The sequence below is a fragment of the Pleurodeles waltl genome, chromosome 5 (genome assembly GCF_031143425.1).
Source record: "Pleurodeles waltl isolate 20211129_DDA chromosome 5, aPleWal1.hap1.20221129, whole genome shotgun sequence".
Classification (NCBI taxonomy): Eukaryota; Metazoa; Chordata; class Amphibia; order Caudata; family Salamandridae; genus Pleurodeles; species Pleurodeles waltl.
In genome coordinates this window covers 193,042,692-193,062,932 of record NC_090444.1, presented here as the reverse complement: position 1 = coordinate 193,062,932, position 20,241 = coordinate 193,042,692, and the positions used below count along the sequence as shown (strand labels likewise).

Genomic DNA, 20,241 nt, shown 5'->3' with positions numbered 1-20,241 from the left:
CCAGGGGATACCACTTTGCCCAGTTCCATCGTAGAGAATAGGGTTTAAGAACTTGTATGTTTTCTAGGGTGATGGCACTCTGGTGTTGTGTGTGTTCACATCTCATCTTATTGTGCTATTCCATTCAAAGCAACGTTGTAAGGTTTATTCTGCTGCCCACTTTGCCTAATACATAAAGTTGAATTGCGTCTTTCACCCCAGACCTTCAGGGTCCCATGTTATTCCAAAAGGGCCAAAGCCATTCTGATATCCTGAAAACCTGGTACAGATACGGTTTTCTTGGACCAATGCAGACAACAATTTTGTTAGACACTTCCAGGAAATACAGCACTGAAGGATTGAAGGACGAAGCCTTCTGATTGGCCAACAAAACAAATATAAATAAGTCAGGAAAACTGGACAGGGCTGGAATCACAATATTCTAATTGCCCCTTCGGCTATGTGGAATTGTATTTTAATGTAACATAACAAATCTTTCTGAATATTTCTGTCCCTCATAAGAGCATTCTCCGGCCCCCTCCTTTTTCGATCCAGAGACCACCAGTACTTGGAGTAGAAGGGAGGCAGCCTCCCCAGCCACAAAAAGCAGGTGTCTACCTAACAGGAAAAGGAAAAACGATGATGCACAACACGACGCGCTCCTTCTCCAGATGTAGAGCGGGACCCCCTTTATATTAAATTCAAGCACTTTGCGACAAATGGCGGTGCCATATTGATATATGTGTGCATGGGTGGCAGGGAGCAGGACGGAAAGGCTGCTATTTGTCTGAGGGCTCATGGGAAAAGATGCCACATCAAACGTGCCCCGACATCCCTCAAGCCTGTCTCCGCCTCCCCTTATCAATTACACTGCTGTCACCACACCTCCAGTGCAGAAGCAAACGCTGCTGCATTTCCGCACAAAGCAATATTTTGCTAGGTTCAGCTACTGTACAACATAAAATGTATAGAAAAAAATCTTCAGTGCACTAAACATGTCCAAGCTGTGTCTAGTGGCATTAAAATAATAAAACGAATCTCAAACAGTTTGCTAATATTATTTGATTTTTACTATAAAAATAATGGTACTTTCATGAATGTACAGTTATAAATCTGAAACAGGAAGACTCTCTACCCTAAAATGACTAATATTTATTGCAACAGCAATAACTTATCAACGTGCCATTTATTAGTCAGCTGCAGCATTTCTCATTCAATATCCACTGTAACCCCCGTCTAAAACTACTCGATTGCCTTAGATGTCTTGTTCGAATTGTGAAGGTAACAATTTAAGTAGCAGTTGTTCCAAATATTCTAATATTGAATATTTCGCTTAAGCCAACTTTAATGACCTGCTTAAAAAAAAACATGATCATCGTTTTACTATCACTCACTGCTTCCACATAGTTTCAGGAAAGACAGACAGTAGCAGAGGGAGCTGCTAACTTTTTTCCAGACCCCTTAAAAGTAATTAGGGTAGATATTTGACAAGCGTAATCACCAGCAGACAGAAGTAAATTTACTGCTCGTGGAATTCGACATGAACATTGTAGAACGCTCGAGATTTTCTGGTCCATCTGTTAGTACTTTATCCACTCGACAGATCCTTTGCTTTGTATTCTGAGACTTAAAGCTCTGTTGCAAAATTCTGGGCAACACAAGAGCTCTGTGCGTGTCTTTTACTGATTAGAGTATTGACTGTTCTGGAGCAAGGATGCACATTCTGAAGTTACCAAATGTTCACATTCTCTTAGGGTGCTCTAAAGGGGTTTTCCACGTGGCCGCCTGGTCCTCCCACCCATGACATCACTGGGTGCAAGAGCACCATTCCAGATTTTAAGAGGCATGTTTCCACACCCAGTAAAACTACACTTGACCAGAGCAGGGAGGGTGGGATCAGGCAGAGCCAGGTCTCCGCATGACTCCTAAGTTTCTTCACCAAAAGTATTGCTCCACCTAGCCACAGGAGAGTCTGGCAGATTCTGGACACCCACGACGCCCCCAAATCACCAATTCCACAACCCACAATTTACCATGCTCCTATTTGCATGTGCTGAGAGCAAATGGAGAATTACGGCGGACAATTCCCTGGAGTTGGGGCTAGTGATTTACCCCTGGGTCCACATAGTACCCATTATGCGGACTTCAACTCGAAATTTCATGGCGAAGAGGAGGAATTATCATCCGGAATAGGTCATTTGAACCCCAGTAATGCCAGCCTCTATGCACCATGCAACTCATAATTGGATCTTAGGTCACCATTCACAGAAAGCATTTTTTTTTTTTTAAACTCACAAGTGTTTACAAGCAGTACAACCTTGGCACAAACCACTCTGAAATGTCAATGTGCATTCACTTTTCTTCAATTAATGACAAAATATATGCCCTCTGACTCCATAGCCTGCCAAACTGAGCGAATTCAGATTACCATGAACCAGGAAGGGAGCGAGAAAATGCTGATTGAGTCCTGGTAATATACAGTGACAGAGGTGAAGGAAAGTTAGTCTAGCAGGGAGAGGAAGGGCTGTGCATACACTCTGAGTAGTATGTGTTCTCCTTCTAAAATAGGATTAGGGGATATCTGTAAAGGACAACATCAATTTGCATGCACCGGCCCTGATTGTTAAAACCCGCACATAATGTCTGTCACTTGGAAAGCGGGTTTACAATGACCGGTGTAGCTTCCTGCTTTGGATTATAATGCTGCATCACTATTTATGCTTGGAGCAGAGAGGAGAGGATTATTAAATGGCATGTTTGACCCGATGGGATGAAGAAATGTGTCTCTTGTGTAAAGGTGAGTTAGACCCAAGTGTAGGAATTTTTTAATGTATTATCAGGTTTGTAGATTTTGGCACAGATTACATTTGTAGTACCAGGTTGTAAATTTGTTGCTCCTAATACATGAAATCATTAAAATGAAGTGTAGGCTTACAGAGATGATCACTTGTGCTATGTTATGACATAACATGGAGAGTAATATCACATAAACCAATATTTTGGAGGTACTTTACATCAAACCTAATTAGAGAAGATTTGTGTGAGATTGCTTGCACGACTTTTTAGTCTGTTTCTGCCATTTTCTAATCAAAACAGGACTCCAACGTCATCATAAAAGCACCTTGCACCCAAAACGGAAGTTTGCAAAATTCCGCACAAAATAGGATATTAAACTTTGTTTTTCATGTACAATTCCCTCAGAGTTCTTCATGTGAAATGCCAATCTGGGGCCTTTTCATCTTTTGGATTAAACGGTCCATTTACAAAAATTTTCCTTTCAAAATATTACTTAAATTTAGTGCATAAGAAATATTATCAAGATGTAAGATCAGCACCATTACAGTGCAGTAATATTTTTATTAGCTAACAATAAAGCTTTTATCTTTTCCTTTGTTCTGATGTTTGAAGGCATATGAAGCTAGAAGACTAAGATTAAAGTCCTGGAAACAACGTTACCCTGAGAGGGTTTCAACAAGAATGCTACTAAAATGTTTGTGGGGCAAAACAACGATGACTTGCTATCATGTGAAATGTGCTGCTGGGAAATATGAATGTAAACATGCAAGGAGTTCAGTTTTTTGATTTCAGCATCTTATTTGGGTTGCTTAAAAATAAGGACGAGGCAAAGAGGCCTCTACAGCTCATGCCATGTCACTAGGTCTTGCACTGTATATGCATTTTTTCATTTTCATTCTCAGGCAGGTGCAACTACATTATGAGCATCTAAGGATGTTTTTAATGCTACTCTTTGAGAAAAATCATGATTATGTAAATTTAAGACCATGACGTATTTCCTTAAACATAAATCGGTAACACATTTCTAATTCGGCTCTATATTGTGTTATAATGGCAAGAGCAATGCACACTATGTTTACAGACATTAGCAGCCAATCTCTAAATACCAGATTTTACTAATATTAAGAATTCATAGGCATTGATTTCTCTAAAACAAAGTTTTATGGGGTTAGGAACATCTCTGTGTTTGAGTCAGGGTCTTTTTAAATTATATGTCACATAGACATAATACAATACATGTGACGTAACATCTGTGAATTATAATTCCTCAAAATGCCCTAGAAAATAAGTTTTTATTTTCCGTGAGTATCAAGAGGTGTCAACTCCCAGTAATTTTACCCTCTCTCTCTCGCTCTCAAAGACACTGAAAATGAATAACAACTGCAGCAGAACATACCCTTGCCAGCGAGTCTGACAACCTGTGTAAAGTATCATTCAGTCACAGCGGCCTCTAGTGAAGACATGGGGAAGAACATTCATTGGCAATTGCAAGTCATTATCATTCACTAATGCCCACTGCTCTCAATAGTTTACAGATGAGAAATGAGCTCTTGCATGTCCCACTAACAAATCACACAGCATAACCCATCTTTTAATGTGTCAAATAATCGAAACTGCTATACTCACTGTTGAACCACACCTGCTTACAGCATGAATGTAAGTGAGCAAAGTCTTTCAAATATACCCTTTGTGCATAGGGAGCAGGTCATGTCAAAGATTGTTCAGCGTAAGCAAACAATCCTGCGTGCCAAATGCATTTCTAAATTTACAAAGATATTCATTGGCACTTGGTTCCAAAGTGATGAGAGGTTCCTTTCGCCAGAGCTGTTGAAACCTGATTTTATTTTCTGGATCTGCAACTATTTTTTTGTATCTTGATTTAGCCTGTCAATTTGGGGCCATGCTGTGCCATCCGCATGTAGCTACTGCTGTGACAATGGAGGAGGCTGTAGAAGCAAATGCTATTATAGCCTGGAAATTGAATTGAGCAGGTTTACATTTGAATAGATTTTCAGCATCATGATCCCTCGTATGTGGGACACGGGTGACATTCACAGCACTTTTAAGATGTGGGCTCCTTGTTCAGTGCTGGTTGGCAGGCTGGCGAATGTCTGTGAGCCTTTGTGTATCTAAGCTCTGATTGGATATACTGAGATGCATTTACAAGAGAATTTGCAGGAGCCAAACGTTTTGGAGACAATTGAAAATGTGTAACTGGTAGATGTGTCCACTGCTGCCAGCCACAGTGAAAAGAGAAAGCTTCAACAAGAATCACAGTTTTAAAGAACGCCATTCCCGATCTATGTCCAGGATTGAAAAAACTACAAAAGGCTTAACTTGGTAATGTGGAACACTTCAACATGTACCGGACCAGTTCAAAGAAAAAAATAATTCATATTCATAAGCCAGGGAATGAGCACTGTATAAAGCGGAAACTCGCCAAGAGATTATACAGGCAATCAGAAATGGCGGGCTGGCCACATGGGCAACAAAGGGCCAAGGAACTTGGAAAAAGTGGTAACCTTTGCCTTTGGTGCATGACAGCGTAGTAGGAGCCAAGGCCCTTTTTATCAACCCTGTGGATAAAATGGGTAAAATCCTTTGATGCTTCAGGCCCAAAGAGCACTGTCCTTCCCTAGTGCCACTTAGTGAACATGGTTATGGTGTGAATGACAGCAAAGAATAGGGTAGTGAATATCAATGCTTATAAAACTTGCTGACCCGCTCTAATGAAGAAAGTTATGGACAACATTGCAACCTCAGCATTGTAATTCTGACAAAACCGTGCTCAGCCTTTGTGGTTTTAAACAAAAAGTTGAATAAGAATGCTGGCTGTGATTTGGGAACTCTCAGCATCTCCAAGCATTCGCAGATCAAGCTAAGGATATGTGAAATATGGAACGTCTCTGAAATTATCACTTTTGAAAATGGCCCATTTGACATGGTTATCCCTAAACCTTTGGGTTCTGACCTCCTATTTTTGACTTTGTGCTGCATTTCTTTTTGCTGTCTTTAGGACGCTGGGCACTTTACCATTGCTGACCAGTGCTAAAGTACAATTGCTCCTTGTCTAAATGGTATTAGTGATTGGCATATTTGATTTACCAGTAAGTCCGTAGTATAGTGCATTATGTGTGCCCAAGGTATGTAAATCAAATGCAACTAGTGGCTCTGCAGCACTGATTGTGCCACCCACTTGAGTAGCCCTGCAAACATGTTTCAGACCCGCCACTGGAGTGTCTGTGTGGGTAGTTTTAAACTGCCATTTCGAGCTGGCAAGTGCACCCACTTGCCAGGCCCAAACCTTCCCTTTTACAACATGTAAGTCACCCCTAAGGTAGTCCCAAGGCAGCCCCATAGACAGGGTACAGTCTATTTAAAAGTTAGTGCATGTACTGGTGTGTTGTACATGGCCTGACAGTGAAATACTGCTAAATTTGTTTTTCCTTATTGCAGGGTCTATCTCTCCCATAGGGTAACATGGGGATTGCCTTGAAATATCTCTTAAGTGTAATTCCCCATTGGGAGCAGATAGAGACATGGAATCTGGGGTCTCTTGACTCACAATTTAAAAATACATCTTTTGGTGAAGTTGGTTTTTAAATTGTAAGTTTGAAAATGCCACTTTTAGAAAGTGGACATTTTCTTGCTTAGCCATTCTCTGCCTCTGCCTGGTTGTGGAATACACACCATTCTGTGCCTCTGCCTGGTTGTGGAATACATATCTAGGTCAGGATGACAGTTGGGTTGTTTGTGAATTCATGCTAGACAGTCACGTAAAGGGGGCGGAGGTGTACCCTACATATCCTGAGGGATCTTGCTTGGCTAGAGCGGTGCAAGGAGCTTGCACCTGAACAGAGCTGTGCCTGTCCTTAAGCAAAGCAGTCCCCAACCCCTGGAATGTTTGTGGGGCCAGGCCAGGAAAAGCAGAGTCTTGTGCACTACAAAGACCTTTCTTTGAAGATTGCCTACTTCAAAGGAAGAAATGGGTATAAGTACTGGACCTCAAACCCCACAAAGTTAGAGCACTTCTGGACCAAGGACATTCTGCCAGGAAGAAGAGCTGGATGCTGTGGAAGGGACTGTCAATCTGCCTGTTGCTTTGTTGTTCTGGCCTGCTGCTTGCTGCTTCTGTCCTGGGAGTGAAAGGACTGAACTTTGCTTTCTACATCCTGCTTTCAAACAATCTTCAAGAGCTTGAACTGAGCTTGCCTCCTGTTGAGGAGTCTCAGGGACATCAAAGACTTCACCTGCCAGTACCTTGGCTCTTCTGCTGAGAGTCCTGACATGCCAAGTTTTGCCACCTCCAGTCCTTGAGACCTTGAATGTGTAAGCTGGTGACCTGAAGAAGATAATCCATGCACCGACGCGCCGCAGCAGAAGAATTGACGCATTACTAGACCCGTGGTTGGAGAATCAATGCAGGGCTTGTCTTGCATCTTCAGAATTGGTGCAGCGCCTGTTTCCCCATAGCTCCATCAACACAGTGCGCCTGGATTTTCTATGCATTGTCCCTGGGGCATCAATTTCTCATCCCCCGCACCACAGTAAGGAATTGAGGCTGCGTGTCTGGATAGCAACTCATCGCTTTTTCTGCGAGCAAAGAAACAACGCATCATCTCCCCTGCCTGTAAGGAGCTGACATATTGCCTCTCCTGTGAGGAAAGAAGTGACGCATCACTTTCCCTGCGCAGTAAGGAACCAACACATCACTTTGCTTTACTGTGCCTCACCTTCCCTGCGGCCCGCATCATCTTTGTTTGTAACACATTCCAGGTACTTTGTGCTAAAAAGATACAACTCCTAATTCTTATGGATTAAGACTCATTGAAACCTTTAAGAACTGATATCTTTACTAGTGGATGTTGGATTGTTGTTGTTTTGGTCTTGTTTTATTCAGATAAATATTGGCTATTTTTCTAAACTGGTGTGGAGTCCTTTTGTAGGGTTTTCACAGTGTTACTGTGTGCGTGTGTGTACAAATACTTTACACATTGCCTCTGAGATAAGCCTGACTGCTCATGCCAAGCTACCAAGGGGGCGAGCAGGGGTTATCTTAGCTGTGTGGTCCTCTTACTCTGACTAGAGGGAGAGTCCCTGCTTGGACAGGATGCAAACCACTGCCAACTAGAATCCCCATTTCTAACCTCTTTCCATTCGAAACATGGAAATCAATGAAGACATGCAGCCCAAGGTGGTCCAATGGTGTATGAAATAAATTCATTTTAACATCTGAATGAATATGGCATTGTAGGCAGAGTGATTTATGTTTGTGGACATATCTCGATGTAACCAGTGATAGTGAAATATTGTCTAACAAATCCCAATGTGCAGAAAATGTTCGGTTTATTTCTATTGCTCCTAGCGCCTGAATTACATTCTATGAAATCTGACTATCCTAAACTCTTTAAATTCCTCTTCAAACTCAGATTACAATTAAAAGAATCACCACTGTGTGACTATCTGAAAACAAAGCTTTTGTTGTATAATTTTAACTTGATCACAAAATTGAATTCTGTGTTCCTACAACATGAAGCAACACATCCATCTCAGTAACACAATTAGTATGGATGCCTCTTCCCCTCCTGCGGGCCAGAGGCGTGTTCATCTCAGTGCCTGATGTTTCCATTTTGAATGAATATTTAATGGAAAGATTTTTTAGATTTCCCAGTTGACATGTGGTGGGGAATGTGTCATTTGTAGTACATTTCTGAAATGCTGTTTCTTTACGTTCTTCTTGGACGCTATTTTGATTTCCTGCAAGTTGGTTGCTCATTCTTCCCAAATTCGGTAACCACCCTTGCACCCAAGATAAGCTGATAAAGTACTTCATGGTCCAGAGGAACAGGGTTTGTGTTAAGGGCAGCAAAGCAACCGCAGTTTTTCATCCTTGGAAGCCCATGTAGTGAGTGTCCTTTCAATGTGGTTATTTTTATATGTGCATGTACAACACAGCCACATTCATGTGGGTCAAGAGCAAACAAACAGAGCGTGTGGGTGGTAGTTGTCCTGCCAGTGGTATTTCGTAGATCTAATAAACTATTTGTGTTTACTCTATGGGATTTCATCGTCAGTAAAAAGCTGTATTTGAATTTCTAGACTTAAAACTGTGAGAGCTTGATAATGGCACCATTATGAATTTTTATTGTTTCCAGTCGTATTTCAATACAAAAAAATTCTGCCACTAATTAAAATATTGCTTAATGATTTTCCCGCCGACAAATTCATATATTATAGACAAAAACTTGTGCAGCTGATATGGCATGCAAAATACTTCAAAGTACTCCAAAGAAACATCACATCTGCACCCTGAGGTCACCTACCCCGAATCGGAGACAGCAATTGCACTTTCTCATAATAGAAAATACACTTCGGGTGTGCATTTGAATTCCACTGAACTTTCTGCCATCCAAACAATTGTGAACTTGATGTGCAAAACACTTTTTGAAGATTTATACACTGAGATTCACAACTTCACAGGGTTTGAGACAGCAAAGGAGAGTTTTGCATTGTGAAACACCCCCTTAGCGAGTCAGAAGAGTGCTTTATACTCCAAAAAGTAGTGGTGTGGCATTCCAAATTGCAATTCAGATGGGATGTGTAAGGGATGGCCCCTTCTAAATGTGATATGTAATGCTTTGCATGCATGGTTTGTGATGCCAATTATAGTTTCAAACTCTTGCAAAGTTAATGACCTACAAGAAGGGATGGGGATAGTTTCCCAAATGGGAAGCCATGCCAAAGGATTTCCTCCCCGTTGGGACTTGTGTCAGGCGTCCTCTTGAGAAGCGCGCAGTGGTTAAGAGGACCACTGTTGGCTCCCATCGATGTCTTCCCAAGTGGGAAACACACTTTTATAAAGCAGAATCAGTTCCGTTAATGGACACGGGCTGCTTCTTGGGTATACTGCAAGCCATCACTGCATTCTCAGACAATGTTAGTAGGTCACAAATAGCGAACTTCCTAATTATTATTCATTAGACAGGTGATTTTGCGACCCTTTGCAAATAGGCACTTTGCAAAGTGACTTATTAGTACGTGGGATGCACTGTAAAATGAACGGAAGGCCACAAAAGTCACAGTGTGCATGTGCACCCACTATGTGCGACTTGCCCGTGCATACATCCGGCTCTTAGACTACTATTCCAAGGGTGCTGGTCCATAATGCGTTCTCATCCACCTGCCATGAAAGAATGGGATCGATGGCACGTCTGTAAAACTGCACTGTCATGGGAACTTAAAAATAGCAAAATATGGTATTTCTCTGCACTTGGAGCCCAGTAACAATGTGTAAAACACTCATGATGTGAACAATATTAAAGGAAGCCATAAGGCATTTGCATATTCTGCTTATACTGGTTTCCTCTGGTTTCTTTCTAAATCATGGTTTACAGAACTCCTGTGTGGTTCATGTAATGAATGCATTCTAATGTTTACGGGTTCCAAAGCGCTGGGAAATAAAGTACTTTTATAGGTATTACTCAGACGCCACATTACAACTCCTGGATTTAGTATACACAGCAGATATTCAGGGCTGCAGAACTGTACCTTTGCACAGCATGCACCATCCAGCCTTCACTCTGTAGAGTCATTTCATGCTTAAGAATTATTTGGTGGTGCAAGGGGGGTGCAAGGCGAATGGTCTCCCTTACTACAGCGCATCACTACGTAGCGGTGACGCGCCAAACTTGAGTGATATATATTGGATAGCTCCTTGATCATGTCCCATTGAAAAACACTGTTGGGATGTGCCTGATAGTTCCTTTTATGGGGTGCAATTGATTTATCCCTGATATCTTGTGAAAAGAAGGTGCGGGAAATACATTGCTAGGTTCATTAGAAATTTAAATGTTATGGATTTTTTTTGTTGCTTAATATTCAGCTTTCCCCAAACAAGAGTTATCTGGAATCAATAGGGTAGTTTCAGAATCCAGGAAAGGCATAGCTGTCAAAGAGGGAAGGACCTGGATAATGCAAGTATTAAAGGGGAATTTTCAGAAAAGTGTCAGAACACAAAACAAAACCTTTTATTTGTCTTCTATAAAAGATCTAAAGCTAATTGTTTGCACTGTGGGCAAAACACTTACCAAATTGTTCACCTGTGGGTGCACACATGTCCATGCTTCGAGCTATGGGTTTTTTCAAGACCCTCGCAGTTCCATTGTGTGTGTGCGTATCTGTGTGCGTGTCCAAGTGATGGTCTGTAAATAAATGTGTGTTGTGTATCTGTGTGAGAGTGTTTTGTGCTTAGCTTTGTATATGTATTTGTGTGCTTGTATGTGCATGTGTTTGTGTGTCTCTCTGAGCTTGTTTGTGTCCCTGTCTGAGTATTGTTACATTTTTATGTGTGTGTGTGTGTATGTGTGTATGTGTGTCTGTGTTTGTGTTGGTAATTATGTGTGTTTATATGTATGCGTCTGTGTGTGTCTGGATATGTATATGCATCTCTCTGTGAGTGTCTTTGGGTGAGTTTATAATTGTGGTGGTATCTGTGAGTGTTTCAGTATTTGCTGACATATTTAGATAGGTGGCTTACCTTCTTTGAGCATGCCAACTTTTAAGCACTTCATGAAGCGGCAGGCCTGGCAGGACTTGCGTCGGCGCTTGGTGATTTCACACTCATTCGTGGCTGGGCAACTGTATTCTATGTTACCTGCAGCAGAATATGAGGAGGGGAAGGGGAAGAGAAATCAAAGAACCCACAATTAATAGGTATTGTCACAAGAACAGCTTTAACACAATCACTGAGATTCAGCGGATCAGTCCGCTCAGGCACTGCAATGGTGCGCCACATTGTTAATCCATAGAGACATCTGAGCGCCAAGCTGGGGAAACTGCTGCGCAGGCATTGTTTGGAGAAAGCTAGGCCTCTAAAGCAAGTCTGACTGTTTTCTACAAGGCAAATTAATGCAGAAGATTGCAGTCTTCCCGCTGCCACTAGTGGAAAATGGGAAGACAATACCACGAGCCCAGTTGTGATTCTAAATGTCTTTATCTTAATGAGCAAAATCTTTTAAGCCCTGTTTTTAATTTCAAGGTAGCTTAATAACTTAAGACTACTTAAAACAACAAGTTATTTTGCCGTACTTAGTTGGGTTGAAAAGGGTTGCGAGAACCTCATATTTGCATATACCATTTGAAATTGAAAAAATTGCTTTGACGGAAGTATCATCATCTATGTAGAGATTAGTCCCGAATATCTCCCTGCAAGTGAACTGCTCTCTGTTTCCCGACCTTTCCTCTTTTTCAACACCCCAGTCTGTCCAAGAAAGGGTGGTCACAAGGCAGCACAGGTCTACATATAGGCTGAACTTTTGCATAAAGCATTTTCCGCCACCAGCACTGTCATATCCTCCCTCAAAGGCCGCGCTTTACTTCCTAACCCTTTCCCCCTGTGATTAAGTGCATTAGTATCTTAATGAAAATGCATTCTGTTTATTGGCCCCTTGGGAAATGGGAGGTCATCGCAGCAAATGCATAAATTGTCATCAGAGACAGTCCACGCATAATTGCAATCTCGCTCTTCCGTGCTCGGTGCTCTCGGGGTCCGGCCGCGCCCCCCACCCCCCAAGGAACATGTGCGCAGCCTGGTAATTAGCATAGAGTCTGCCTGGGACCCGGGCATTGATGAAATATTTCAGAGTTAATCACACTTTGTAAACACTGATTTATATTGACTAGCTTTCTCCAGACTGATGCCTCCTCATTAAATATCACATTAGCGGATTGCAGCCTAGCACAAAGACTAAAACGCTCAGCAGCGGCTAATTCACCAGGAAGTAATACTTAAGGCACTTATATCTATTGAAAATGGGTTAAGTGTTTATGATAAAGAGGTCTGGCTGGTGTAACTTAGGCTAGATAAACCCATCAGAAGATCTCTCACTAAATTAGCGTTGCATCCTACCACGTTTAAAGTAATAAAATAGATGTATTTTACAGCCACACAAGAGGCTAGGGGAGGGTTTGTGTGAATCGTATATCAGCCTGGATGTGCTCTGTACACAACAAAGGCTCTGTGAGGTAGCAGGGCTGTACATACCTCATACTTTGTGATCTCAACAACCTAATATAGGCTCCTTTGCGTTATGGACAGTGGTTTAATGGAAATACAGAAGTGCTTGTACTGTGATCAGAGTACCTATTTGTTCCCAGGAAGTGCTAGCCTTCTCATTAAATGTATTGTAGCAGAGTTGAAAAGTGCAGGTACTCTCCCTTTCAAATTGAAAAAGTGCAGGTAATCAGTACCAGACAGTACCTGCCAATCAGGGCCGGCTTTAGGGCGGTGTGAGCGGTGCGGCCGCACCGGGTACTACCGGGTACTGCCCTGGATTGGGGGGCGCTGACCTCAGGGGGGCTGTGTTTAGCAATGACTTACAAAACTTGTGATTTAAAAGCACCTGCTGTGTGCGTCCAGCTTTCAGGAAGTGTTTAAAATGTCAAGATAACTCTTGTGATCAATGTTCCTGCTAGGGAGAGAGATGGGAGTTTTGTCTAGCGGCAATTTTGACTCACCATAAAGTAGCTTAGAGGGTTAATATGCCTGCTGCAAAGAACAGAACTATATTTTATGTGCATAGCTGAGTGGATTAGAAAAGTCAGCCTTTACAAGTGCTTTAAAACAAATTAATGTATGTGAAAGGGGTGCTATGGAGAAAAGAGGGGCACATTTGCCGGGCGGCAGTGAGTGCATACGAGGAGGTGGTCATGGGGTGGGGGGGTGCCAAAAAAGACTGTCGCACCGGGTGCCACCAGCATAAAGCCGGCCACTGCTGCCCATTTTAAAGCACTGGTTCAGGAGAGGCATATTAAAGTAACTGCGCCAATACGGGGTGCCACTGACTGCATGATGGGTGATTCCACTGTACAGAATGTTTTTTCTTACTCCAAGGAGCATACAGGAACACCACAACTTTCCTTTAAATGTTTCTTAATCTCTATCCTGCATGTACCTGCATTCCTCACTTCATCCTTTTACTTCTTTCAATCTTTCAGATGACCTGCTAGGTCACCTTCCACAGTTTTGTAGTCATGGTTTTCGAGCGTGCCGTAATCACCTCATAGCCTATGACAAAGTATTCTCTTTGTCTGTCTACAATTTGTGTTTTTTGTGTATTAGGACATCATCAGTCATTAGTTTGCACACTCAGCCTTCATGAACAGGAGACCTCATACCCTAATTTGATCATTAAATCTCTCTGTATACGTTCAAGCCAATAGGCTGTTTCCTCGATTTGTATTAATCTTAGTCCACAAGCTATGCGAGGTTATATGAGGACCAGAACAATCCTGCTGTGATGTTGAAGGTGGTATTTTAGATGTTTTAAAATCGAATGCATACCACTCAAATAGCTAAAGATTGTCAACATACACATTTAAACATAATTAATATCAAATGTGGTAGAATCTCCAGAATTTCACAAACAAAACTATTTATGTATGGGGAGACCAAACTGCCTAGGCCGACAGCCTCTTCCATTTGGTCGGGCAATGCATTTGGTGATTTTATATTGGGAGGACATTTTCAAAACTTTCCTAGGGAAGGTCAATGGAAAAGGCAAATATCAAAGTAGGAAGTGAGTCTCAATGAACACAGCATTGCTTTAAAACAAAGAGAACAATCAGTCAGAGCATTTGTAAAGCGCACTACTCACCTCTCAGGATCTCAAGGCATTGGGGGGGGGCTGCTACTGCTTGAGCAGCCATGTCTTGAGGTGTCTCCTGTATTTAGGTCCTGTGTCTGTCGCAGGTGGGTGGGGAGAGTGTTCCATGTATTGGCGGCGAAGTGGGAGAATGATCTGCCACCGGCAGTCGTTCTGTGGATGTGTGGGACAGTGGTGAGGGCAAGGTCGGCAGAGCAAAGCTGTCAGGTCGGGGTGTGGAAAGAGAGCCCACTGTTGAGGTATTCTGGGCCCGTGTTGTGCAGTGCCTTGTGAGCGTGGGTGAGGAGTTTGAACGTGATTCTCTTGTTGATGGGGAGCCAGTGTAGGTCTCTCAGGTGGGCTGTGATGTGGCAGTGGTGGGGGATGTCCAGGATGAGGTGTGCGGGGGCGTTCTGTATGCGATGCAGTCTTTTCTGAAACTTGGCCTTGGTTGCTGCGTAGAGGGCATTGCCATAGTCCAGTTTGCTGCTTACGAGGGCTTGGGTGACCGTACTTCTGGTTTCAGTGGGGATCCATTTGTAGATCTTCCGAAGCATGCAGAGGGTGTTGAAGGAGGAGGAAGAGATGGTGTTGACTTGCTGGGTCATTGATGGTGATGAGACCAGGATGAATCCCAGGTTGCGTGCGTGGTCGGTGGGTCACGGTGTGGTTTCCAGTGTGGCAGGCCACCAGGACTCGCCCCCATGCAAAGGGGGTGGAGCCCAGGATGAAGACCTCTGTTATTTGGAATTCAGTTTCAGGCAGCTGTTCTTCATCCACTCGGTGACGGCCTTCATTCCTTCGTGGAGGTTGGTTTTGGCTGTGGCAGGGTCCTTGGTGAGGGAGAGGATCAGCTGGGTGTCATCAGCATATGAGACGATGTTGAGGTTGTGAGATCGGGGATGTTTGCGAGCGGAACCATGTAAACGTTAAAGAGGGTCGGGCTGAGGGACGATCCCTGAGGTACGCCGCAGATGATTTTGGTGGCTTCAGAGCAGAATGGAGTGAGGCGGACTCTCTGAGTTCTGCCGGTGAGGAAGGAGGTGATCCAGTCCAGGGCTCTGTTGCGGATCCCTGCGTCGTTGAGGCGTGTGCATAGGGTGTGGTGGCAGACGGTGTCAAACGCGGCTGAGAGGTCCAGGATGATGAGGGCCACGGTTTTGCTGTTGTCAAGTATGGTCCTGATATCGTCGGTGGCAGCAGTGAGGGCGGTTTCGGTGCTGTGCTTGCTGCAGAATCCAGATTGGGACGAGTCCTGCGTGTTGTTTTCCTTGAGGAAACGGGTCAGTTGTTTGTTGACAATTTTCTCTATGACTTTTGCCGGGAAGGTGAGCAGGGAGAACAGAAAAAGAGAAGCAGGGGCATGGCTTCAGGTGGAGTGTCTGGGGTGTTACAGCCCCCTAATAAATATATCTTGTGATAAATAGTTGGATAAAGGAGCTTTCAGTTGGGTATGGTGAGGTGTATGTTGAATTTCTAAAGGTATTTTTCCATACACACACACAAAAATACAGACACATTCCCTCCCTCTCGCTGCTTTGAAACTCCTCACAAATGTTGGTTATTACAAATGTTGGTTATTTTAATACATATTGTTTTTTTCTCCACCTTAGTACTCCTACCAATTCGTGTTCCTCTACCTTTCCACTGCCCTTTAAGCCCTCCTCTTGCACCATGCCTGTTGTGTAATGTATTTTAATAATATGTGCCAACATAATTGATAGAAAATCTGACACTCACCCCCCTCCCTTGCATCCAATTGATTTATGCCTTAAAAAAAAGTTACACAAATGATATTTATAGGGCAGGGCTACAAGATTGAAGATGAAAAGCAAAAATATATCTTGATAATACCCTCCTGCTTGTGCGCTCTGGTACAATAAACAGCTCAGGTTAACTGTGTTACTGGTCACTGTTCACTCAATTTTTAACTAGTCTGGATCATCAGCCTCTTGTCATCTTTTACCAAAGAAGTGTTAAATCTAAGACTTTCAGTTTCGTTGTCCCTCTTCCTGCCCACCTGTCTACCCCTGGACTCTTTGACTGTCTGAGCACATCTGTGTGCAATTAGGCTCTCTTGCCTATTTTTTGTTTTCTTCCCCATTCACCATCTCAAGCTAATTGAGAATGTTCTCATAGTGTAATGCCACTATTCAGGTGTCTTCCCTAACAGCAAACAATCAACTCCCATCCTGGAGATTGGAGTTGTTGGATATGTAGGTGCACTTTTCCCAAAGTTCTTCCCTGTGGATTAATAACATTGGATGTATGGTTGCTAAGGACTTTCTCAATTAACACCTCCAACCCATGTTTAAACAGTAGATTATTTTCCAGTGAAATGCAGTAAATGTCAGTTAAGGGCAAGCAGCCATTTTTTTTGTTTGCATGTTTTTGATTATTTTGTTGTCACTTTTCTGTCCATGTTTTCATTTTTCACTTGTATGCTGGGTTTAAAAGTATGTAAAGTTTTCATCATTGATTTGTTATGTTTCCTTTCTATTTTTTAGTCCAATTTCCTTTAGTCCATCTACCACACAGCGGTCAAAGGGCAGATAGACTTCAGAATCGTGTCCTATTGAGTGACAGCGATTCTTATACATTATGTGAGATCCCAGTGTCAATAAATTATTCATCTTTAATAAGTAGCCATCAAAAATACACTGGCCTCAAAGAAACAAAAACGGCTCCCCATATTCCAAGATCAGCAGTGCTAGCCACTAGGCCACATCTCCTTTACCAAAATTCTTGAATGATGGTCTGTCAATTCACAAGGCGTGGAACAGTAGACCATGCCAGCCCCTCTGGTATTGTTTTTAAGGTTTGACTATTCGCCTAGACCGCTGCACAGCATGAGGACATTTTAGCTCATGAATCTGAGACATGCACCTTTCTGGTGACATCAGTACTGAGAATGGCTTCACCGTATACCGTTATTGTGCAGCAATAGCGTCCCTTAAGCGGCACCACGGGAGGAAGGCAGTCGAGTATTTAACCAAGGACGATGCAGGCAGAGACTAAACCCTCCCTCGGCCCTACGCTCATTTTGGGCTTGTATTCATCCTCAGTGACATTTTGGTGAAGATGAACTGTTGCTTCGAGCACTTTACACCTCCATTAGCAAAGCTAAGGAGGTCCCTGAAGCGCGAGCATGACAAAAAGTGGAGAAAAAGCCTTTCCGAGCAGGGATCCGTAGGTGTGGAATAACACTAGAGAGAAGGGATAAGGAAAGCTTTAATCAATTCATGTGATCGGAAAGGCCTGACATGAATATGGCTCCTAAATTATACAAGGAGTAATCCCTTTGTGCCCCTGCACCAGAACCCCAGGATCCGGGCCTTCCTTTTCCCATGGGCGGCCATGGTTTACGTCCGGGGGTGTTTGCACAGGAAACAGCTCTACTCCTGATCCTATAAACTGTATTTATACAGCGCTTACTAGCTTAGGTAAGGCTGGTGAATTTGTATGTATCCGACTGTGCAGATGGTTGAGCTACTTTGTACGCCTGTGGCATTTTTTTTAATTCGTGGTTTAGTCCGAGAAAAAGTAACATAAGCAACTGAGCCAAAAATTATGGGCGTTAATTCTCCTGAACAGAAAAGCAAGGTGAATGAAAATACCTAAAAATAATTTTTGGATTGAATTCTTCCAGATAGTGACAATGTGCCAGCGATTTACAGAATATTTCTGCATACACAACCGTGACTTGCATAGTACCATCTATGATCTGCACAAATGTTGGACTTTTGTACCACGATTTGTGCAAGGGCAATATACATAAAAACGTGAACAACTGCACGTTTCGCTTGTATACAAAAATTTGTCAAATTGTGCATCAATTGAACTACTGACGGAAACTCACTATCTTTTGGATCGAAGAACTGTACATATGGGGAAAGCCTAAAGTTCTATTGAAGAGGTAACTCATGAAAACGCATTTATTCTGCTAATCAATGCTCATTGCCCTGACAGAGTAGGCTGTAGAGCAGCCCAGCGCTTGGAAAATGTTCAATAATTCAAGTATTGCGTTCCCATTCACCCAACACAAGTGCGAGTCCAAAAAACATATGCCAGGGCTCTCAGTGAAGCCACTTTCGCAATTAAATTTCCTATTATTTGCACAAAAAATAGATGGCCCTTAGTGCATCTGTCTTGAGTGCAAATCACAATGGTTTGTCATGTAAGGATTTACCTAGCATAACTAACATTTTATTTTATGCTTATACATACATACTCTGTGGATAAACCTGTTAATATTCAGTACAAATGGGCTTTAATGCTCAAATCAAATACTTAGTACAGGGGTTGTGTAGATGTACAACTATCCGAACATCGCCACCCAGCTATCCGATTGGCTAATCCTAAGGAACAAATGCTATTGGATGACAAACAACCTCTATGAGTCCTATGTGAAATGAAATTAAACCATTTCCCGACTACGTGAACGGTTTGCCTCAGCCCAGCATGGCCTGTGAAAATGAAGTCTGCTGAAAGCGATGACGTTTTCTTGTCATTGGTTCCAGACTGTTATCATTTGTCACAGGCTAGTACATACAAAAATAGCAAACATTTTTGAGTGACAAGAAAAAGGGGCAATGAGCTTATGTTTTTTTTCTCACTAATAGAGGAACTGGGCAATCCACGCAAAGTAAAGCTGTTGGAGCGGGTGGGTCCAGTCATAGTTCCAAACTCCATGTGCAATAGTGGGCAAAATGTATCAATGCAGTGATACAGACTCCATTAAGTTACTCTTTTACTGTGGAGTTCAGGTGGTCTTTACCACTAAAAATAAGAAAAAGGGTGCGAGATGCAGCCGGCTTATGCATTTCCAAACTCACGAGAATGTCACAGAAAGATGCTCATCTAGTGACAACAGTAGTGTGATTGGGCTTCCAGGAGAACTTTCGAAACTATCATAAATCAAAAGAGCATACCCTCAAATCTTCAGAACGAGACATCCTAAAATTTTGATCAGAATAGTGTTCATAAATAACAACATAGGTGGTTCGCTAAAATAGTTCCACAACAGACAGCTAATGGAGCTGGGATGCATACAGTGAGGGGCGGCCTAACTGGAAGACTCATATGCTTATTCGCATTCTTGTGCTAATAGCATCCAAGACCATAAAATGGTCAAAAATGAGGGTTATTGTCTACATCATTATTGTTACCAGCAGTATATATCAGGTGAGGGCTCCAGGACTCCACTGCTTATCTGTGAAGCTGTTTAATAAGGTTAGGTATTGGACCTGGCCTAGGTTAAGGGTCCATGTCACAAACAAGGGCATGTCCTCTCTTCATTCATTAATCCCCTTTAATAGTTCTCTTAGTTTCCTAAGAGCAACACTTTGTGTTACCCAACACTCGTTGGGACTTCAGAACAGTCCTCGTTCTGAAGTCTTTGGGAATTAAATTAAGGCACAAAATACTTCAGATTCTAGTAGGTGGTTTCTCCATGACACCAGCGTTTGCAGCCTGTGGATTGAAGCTCCCTGACAGAAGTGTTGTATTGTCTTCTGAAGTGAAACATGAAAGTTCATAGTTCTTGCTTTCCATCTATGAAAATAACTGAGCTCTACCCTGGGATCTCAAATAGGCAACCACAAATGCATTCAAAATCATCTGAAAAGGTATGCTCACCCTTTCTTTAATCTTGTGGTAAGCACACCCAGCTGTGACTCCACCACATGACCTTAGAGTATATCAGGCCTCCTCCTAATCCCATTGTGTCCCCTGGCAGTGGCAGCATCTGCCACTCCATAGACAGCCAATATACTGCAATTCCACCAGGGGCCCATGTGATCCTGCATATGTTCCTTAACATTAA

At 42.6% G+C, this 20,241-nt stretch overlaps 1 protein-coding gene across 5 annotated transcripts in view; it reads right to left on the bottom strand.

The window, feature by feature from the left end:
- The window catches only part of ESRRG (estrogen related receptor gamma), a 661,632-nt gene that overhangs the window by 125,754 nt on the left and 515,637 nt on the right, over positions 1-20,241 (bottom strand). For all 5 annotated transcript variants that reach the window (XM_069233890.1, XM_069233887.1, XM_069233886.1 and 2 more), the window contains one exon: positions 11,312-11,428. In XM_069233890.1, coding sequence (XP_069089991.1) covers positions 11,312-11,428 — 117 coding nt within the window. The remainder of the gene's footprint in view (positions 1-11,311; positions 11,429-20,241) is intronic.